Source organism: Pseudomyrmex gracilis, unplaced genomic scaffold (assembly GCF_002006095.1).
Source record: "Pseudomyrmex gracilis isolate BER0280 unplaced genomic scaffold, ASM200609v1 scaffold_280, whole genome shotgun sequence".
Classification (NCBI taxonomy): Eukaryota; Metazoa; Arthropoda; class Insecta; order Hymenoptera; family Formicidae; genus Pseudomyrmex; species Pseudomyrmex gracilis.
The window spans coordinates 48604-55599 of NW_018020864.1; the positions used below are offsets into that span (position 1 = coordinate 48604).

The 6996-nt window shown below is 34.4% G+C and overlaps 2 protein-coding genes across 6 annotated transcripts in view; both read right to left on the reverse strand.

Annotated features, from left to right (window-relative positions):
• LOC109859727 (cyclin-dependent kinase 11B) overlaps positions 1 to 2321 on the reverse strand; it is an 8201-nt gene extending 5880 nt beyond the window's left edge. The window contains exons 1-2 of one of the 3 annotated variants that reach the window (XM_020438258.1): positions 2075 to 2321; positions 1733 to 1962 (exon numbers count right to left, since the gene is read on the reverse strand). In XM_020438258.1, coding sequence (XP_020293847.1) covers positions 1733 to 1818 — 86 coding nt within the window. In that variant the 5' untranslated portion in view covers positions 1819 to 1962; positions 2075 to 2321. Of the gene's footprint in view, positions 1 to 1732; positions 1966 to 2074 lie in introns of all 3 variants that reach the window. The other 2 variants (XM_020438259.1, XM_020438260.1) reach the window with 2 other exon arrangements.
• A 1753-nt stretch (positions 2322 to 4074) lies between these two features.
• Positions 4075 to 6240, reverse strand: LOC109859721 (barrier-to-autointegration factor-like). Of its 3 annotated transcripts, none has more exons than XM_020438248.1 (3): positions 6155 to 6240; positions 5375 to 5506; positions 4075 to 4735 (listed from the first exon to the last, which is right to left on the reverse strand). In XM_020438248.1, exons 2-3 carry the CDS (start codon positions 5498 to 5500, stop codon positions 4589 to 4591), a joined length of 273 nt encoding a protein of 90 aa, XP_020293837.1. In that variant the 5' UTR covers positions 5501 to 5506; positions 6155 to 6240; the 3' UTR covers positions 4075 to 4588. The 3 variants fall into 3 exon arrangements, with proteins under 3 accessions (XP_020293837.1, XP_020293838.1, XP_020293836.1); XM_020438249.1 differs by having other exon boundaries at positions 6192 to 6234; XM_020438247.1 differs by having other exon boundaries at positions 5791 to 6230.
• Between the last annotated feature and the right edge of the window lie 756 nt (positions 6241 to 6996).

The window sequence follows — 6996 nt, forward strand, 5'->3', positions numbered from 1 at the left end:
GATAAATATGATATTCGAACAAAATATATAAATATATATATACATACATATATATATATATATATTTGTACAGTAGATATTAAAATTGCTTTTGCTCATAGTTTAAGGACGTTCTCCGAATTACTGATTTTCTTAGGATTTTCTTTTAAATTTGCAATACACATAGTTTATGATCCTTATTTATACGTACGCCTTTTTGGATAATAGCGGTAGCAATGTTAAATTCCAAAATATGGAAGATTTATATATCAATTTTTAACATGGATTTCCTATGCCTTGAGCCTTTGTGAAGTGAGGTTTTTTTTCAAAATTACTGACGACAATTTTCTTAGGATTTAATAAAAAAAAAACAAGTATGTGATATAGTGGAAAGTGTCCTAATTAAAATACGATTTTGAATAATATGGCAAGCAACCCTTGTTTTCAAACTGTAGCTTTTTTTTTGGTTTTGCTGGATTTATGTGCGCTGTGTGCTGCAGCTATTTTTGAACTTCTGCGTGGAGCAAGCGGGTCTTAGCAGTGCTGAATAGCTCAGCTTAACTTTGTTACAGCAGTACAAACTTACTGTATTTAGGTTGCTATCCACTGTAGTCGGAGAACGTCCTTAAGTGTAGAGTTTAGACTCAGATATAGTTTTTGAGTGCTTTTCAGCTATATGTACACAAAAGACACGTTGCACAGTGTGTCAATTAGTGCGAGAAAGAATGTATCAGCGTGTATCTCACTCGCACTAGTGGACACTGTGTTACACAGTGTTGCCTGTGTATGTAACCGGAGAGCACCATATCCCAGTAAACAATTTGTTCGCAATCAGCCGGCAAATTGTCAGCAATTTTAAGCAAAACTTACTCAGCAAATTGGTATCAACTGGTGTCCGCGTTAGGCTTCGATTTTGTTGCCAAAGCTTGTCGACAACAAAGTAACAGCAAATTGCTAGCAAACAACCGAGCGCAAAGCTTGATACATATTGAAACATATTTTTTGGTCTGAGACCAAATTGACGCCAAATATGAAGCAAGATCTGCGCAACACGACATCAAGCTTTGCTTGGTTTTTGCCAAGCAAGTTGCTGTTATGTTTTGTCAACAAGCTTGAATATAATTATTGCTAGCAATTTTGCAACATTGCCAAGACAAAAACAAACTCTGCCATCATATTTGATGTCTTTTTGCTGATAAAAATTTGCAACAAGCACTTGGCAAAATCTGTTTCAGACAGATCTGGTTTTATCTGGGATTTGTTAGACGTGTTGTATTTAGACACTTTCAGAGGTGTACCAAGGTTTGATAATTCAACAACGCGGATTGTTACACGGCGTATTTACTCTAACCGACTAAATGCAACTGTGAAAGTAAATGTACTTCGAAAAAATAACTGTGTTAAAAAAACTGTGTTGCAATAAAGTATTAAATGCATAAACAAAATAAGAAAATTTGTTCAAGAGACGCGCATGCGCCTCGAAAAGTAGTTTTAAATAAAAAAAATCCCATAAGATTCTCTCTTTCTTTTTTATACAATAATAAAAATCAGAAAAATTTATTAATTATTGGACTGATAAAAAATGTAAATGATAACAACTGTACGTTGGCAAATGTAAATTTGTTTCCACGGCCGCTTTTTTCGAAACGAGCAGATTTTTAACCTCGCAAATCATCACACGCACAACATTTTCCAAAATCTCACGCACACGCACACACACACACACACACACACACACACAACGCATGTATACCTGTAATCCATATCCTTAGGACTCTTTTTGATTTCTCCGTCTTCGCTCTGGTTATCGATATCCACGTCGGATTTATCACCGGACATATTTTCCCAGGAAAATCCTCACCCTAACCCCTAATTCTAACCCCCGTGCGGCGTGCGGTGTACGTTTATGTCCGTTTTTTGTTTGTACTTTTCCGCTCTTTTTTCAACTTTTCCGAACAACAACAACGATATCTTGCCCGCAACCTACTTCAACGCTTAATTAGATATATATATATATATCTACTTGTGATTTGTGAACAGTTACACAGATAATATAAAATTTATAAAATTGTTATTAAAGCATTAAAAAACAGACCTGTTATTCACAGTACTCAAATACGTTTTCATTTCCACCGAGGATAATCAAAATTAGCACGTTCGATCACAAAACTGAGTCGTGCCGAGTTCGAGAAGCCGATATATTTCTCGCCAATGTGTTTGCTTCTTTCACACAAATATTATTTTAAAAAATCTTCACTTTTGAGCGAACATAAACGCCATCACCATGATTGAACGCTGATCAAAATCAAAGCAGATCCATCTCACGAGTAGATCTCTCTATCGCACACACATGAACACCGCCGAGAACATTCGCCACGGTATAGGTCTGTTCTTTTTTCATAATTTGGCTGGACTAGTTCACAGTCTATGGGTGCGTTCAGACAACTCGACTCAGTTGCACAACGGTTGAGAGATAATCACTTCTGATTGGATCATACTTTTGGAATTGATTGCGGATTTTGAAGAATAGTCCTATCATAAGTGATGATCTCGCAACCGTTGAGTTGTCTGAACGCACTTTATGATTTGGTTTGGTGCATAAGGTCTGTTCTTTTTACCTGAACTGGCTGCACTAGTTCAGAGTTTATCTTTTTCACTCTACATTGGAAGAAGAAAGATAACCTCTGAACTAGTGTAGCCAGTTCAGGTAAAAAGAACAGACCTATATATTAGTTCACAGTCTATCTTTTTCCTAGACATAGATAAAAAAAAGATAGACTGTGAACTAGTGCAGCCAAAGTATGGAAAAAGAACAGACCTTGGGTGCGTTCAAACAACTCAACGGTTAAGAGATCATCACTTATGATAGGACTATTCTTCAAAATCTGGGGGCGGGTCCAAAAGTATGATCCAATCAGAAGTGATTATCTTTCAACCGTTGTGCAACTGTTGAGTTGTCTGAACGCACCCAAGGTTTGTTCTTTTTCCATACTTTGGCTGCACTAGTTCACAGTCTATCTTTTTTAGACCCTATGGTTTGGTTTCGTGCATATATTAGTTCACAGTCTATCTTTTTCCTAGACATAGATAAAAAAAAGATAGACTGTGAATTAGTGCAGCCAAAGTATGGAAAAAGAACAGACCTTGGGTGCGTTCAAACAACTCAACGGTTGAGAGATCATCACTTATGACAAGACTATTCTTCAAAATCTGCATGCGGTTCCAAAAGTATGATCCAATCTGAAGTGATTATCTCTCAACCGTTGTGCAACTGTTGAGTTGTCTGAACGCACCCCTTATATACAGTAGCGCAACTCCATGGGTACGTTCCAAAATTTTACTTTGGTTACTAAAACGCTATATTTTACGTCACGTGTACTATAGTTTTCGGTTCCCAAGGTAAGATTTTGGAACATACCCCATGTCGGCACCTTTGATATATGTGAAGCCAGCAATAACGCGCATGCGCGAAGTTGGCTAGTTTAAGGTCGATTTACATTTAAATGCGGACGCAGATCGCAAGTTGAAAGTCTCACGGAATTGGCTTAAGGTCTATCCTACATAAGACGCAAACGCAGGTCGCAGGCAGCTGATCTCGCAGAATTGACCAATCACGTAAGTTGATTGGCTAATTATCTACTTTGTATAACTTTAGTGGTACAAGACTTTTTGGCAAATAACCGTTGTAAATATCATTCAGAGCATCTGTCTAAAACTGTAGTCACATAGCTTCTATTTTACCATCACTCGCTCAATCTTCTACTTGAGCTACTTCAACATTAAATGCACATATGACAAATGCTGATTTAATTACATGAGGCAGTAACAAAGTACACAGAAAGTTCTCACAATCGTTCTTCCAGTAAAGACACTATAATTTGATATACTTTTTTGATAAAATTTTTTTATTTGATGCACTTTTAAAAAATATTTGGTGATATTACTTTTATTTAACAAATAGAAAAAAATATACGATATATTTAAATATATTTAATATTTGTCTTACTTAGTCTAGAAAATATTTTAAAAAAATAGACATTTTACAAACACCAAATGTTTTGTAAAACTATGTTGATAAACAAAATATTGCAAAAATATGAATAAATATCTTTATTGATTTTAATAATTACTATTTTTTTTAATATGAAATAGTTTACAAAAAATATTAACCCTAATCCTGTAAACATCTTTTTAGGTGTGTTCTGTAAAATCTAAGGTTTACAGGATTAGGGTTGCATATGTATGTACATGTGTTTGTGTGTATTTATGTTTGTTTAGTTTTGAAGACTTTTTAAAGGACTTTTCGTCACTCCCTACATATAAATTACATAAATGTCACCTACGAGATTTTCAGTTTATTGCACACTAACACTTGGAAAGTCATGTTCTTTATGGTCACTAATTAAAAAAAATTATTTATACGTAAAGTAAAAATTTTAAACCAAAACAATTCCTTAACTAGAGAAACATATGAAGTTTTAAACCTTTAAACTCTCTCCTAAAAATTTGCGTTTTGGAGTTACGGGATTAAACGTAGGGAGTGACGTTTTTTTATATCGTATGATATTTCACAACGCAACTTAGCCCTCAAATGACGGATTTGATTAGTTTACAAAAATTCTTCGCACCAGTCTGTAAGGCATTGGTAACAATCTGAAGACTGTTTAGCATTTGCTGAGCAGGCATCTTTCATCCAATCTTGAAACAACTCCTTATTCTTCTTTAGCACTAAATACTGTCCTAATACTACATATGCCTATAAACAGTTAATTCTTCAATTTACTTATATTTCAATAGAAAAAAATTTTAAACATTTTAATATTAATCTCTTAATACATAATTTTTACTTAAACATATATATATATATGTTTAAGTAAACATATATATACAGGGTGTCCCAGAATTGCCGTACAATCTCTCGTAGGCAGGTAGGAGTAAAACTGAGTCGAAAAGTCCTGAACCATTTTTTTGTATTATTTATAATAAAGGAGTAATTATTGAGTAAATCAAGCCAATCAACACAGACCTTTAGCCAGGCACACGTCAGCGAGCACTCACACACACCAGGCACGTGGCTCACTGACGTGCGTCTGGCTAAAGGTCTGCGCTGATTGGCCTGATTTACTCAATAATTACTCCTTTATTATAAATAATAGAAAAAAATGGTTCAGGACTTTTCGACTCAGTTTTACTCCTTCTACCTGCCTACGAGCGATTGTACGGCAACTCTGGGACACCCTGTATATATATGTGTGTTATATATAACACAAATGTGTATAACTTTGTACTTTTGAAAATAATATCTGTGTTTTAAATATTAAAGCAAATATTCTCATTAGACTATGAGTTTTAATCTCTTTTGTTAATATACATAGTTTAAAAAAGTTCTAATGACCTTGTCAAAACCTGCGGCTTCTAATCTCTTCCCCAATACTTCTCCAACACCAGCCAATTCATTAACAGGTTTGTCTCCCATTGGTTCCGCCACAAAATTTTTGTGTTTCTGTGATGTGGTCGACATTTTGATCTGAAACAAATAAATTATCAGTGGTTTATATACTTTTTCTTTATCAAAAAAAATTTCTGTACATAAATAAACGGTACAAAAAATTATTCGACAAGATAAAAATATTTATTTCTAATATAGTTTAGAACCTTAAAAAACATTTTTTGAGAAATGTTTTATTATTTATAGTTTGTTTGTTTACGAACAAGAATACATGTGATTTGTGGCTGATTTTTGGTTACATTACAACCGCAATGTAAATAAATTATTAAAAGCAATTAAAAATCAAATATTATTCAACTTACAATTATGCAGCCAAATGCTACTTTTCTGTGCAATATTGATAAACTATTCTATGTTGTTATGGCTCAGTGGGCGTAGAGAAGAAACTCATACGCCAATTATATGTCCCGTGTCTATTTGTTAAAAAAACTGTTTTGTAAAAAGTAGATTGGCGTAAGGCACTGAAATTGTTCAAAAAATAAATCTTCTATGCACGTATGACCGTTACGGACGCCATGATCCTCCACATTTTTCGGCACTTCTCATGTATACAGTTTAACATATTCATCACATGTCAATGCGCGTAGCTATACTTGCGTACTTGGAATGACGTATATTGATCATTTATTGAATAACAATAATTTGTAAATTAAATAAAATCAAAACCTGCGTCAACACCACTGAACTATACCGGAACGCTCACCAGTGTTCTCAGTTTTTTGGCTCTTTTGCAGCACGCTAAAACGGTGGAAGGGATGCGCACTACAGTTTCTAAGGCCTGTTCTACAATACAGTCGTAAGCCGTAAGTCGTAAGAAATTGACCAATCACAATCGATTATTCTTCTGTGATTTATCTTTGAACAGGCCTTAGGCCTGTTCTACAATACAGTCGTAAGCTTAAGTCGTAAGAAATTGACCAATCACAATCGATTATTCTTCTGTGATTTATTTGTGAACAGACCTTAAGAGCCGTCTACAATGGAGAGTTGTAGGCCGTAATAGTAAGAAATTGACCAATTACAGGCAAAGTACAGAAGAATAATCGATTGTGATTTGTCAGTTTCTTACTGTTACAGTCTAAAACTCTCCATTGTAGACGACCCTTTAGGCTTGTTCTACAATACAGTCGTAAGTTTAAGTCGTAAGAAATTGACCAATCACAGGTAAATTACAGAAGAATAATCGATTGTGATTGGTCAATTTCTTACGACTTACTGCTTACGACTGTATTGTAGAACAGGCCTAACTGCATGGACTCGCGTTCCATCCGCCAATCAAGTGTTTCGATATGGGACGCGTGTTGTACGCGCATGTGCGAAAATACGGCGTCAGTAACGTATCTCATACAAGTTAAACAAGGCACGTTGCCATATGTGAAATATTTCAAAATTGTTTAGAAATGTATAAAAAATAAAATATATACATATATATGTAATAAGATTATATAGATACACATGTATATATAATTTAATAGTTTCTAATTACTAACATAAAAATTAATAGTTTT

What these genes read in the sequence shown, in the direction of transcription:
- LOC109859721 (XM_020438248.1), bottom strand. Translation starts at nt 5,500, where the DNA reads ATGTCGACCACATCACAGAAACACAAAAATTTTGTGGCGGAACCAATG. An exon ending in AAGCCGCAGGTTTTGACAAG is followed by an intron (nt 4,736 to 5,374) that starts GTCATTAGAACT and finishes AACTGTTTATAG; the next exon opens with GCATATGTAGTATTAGGACA.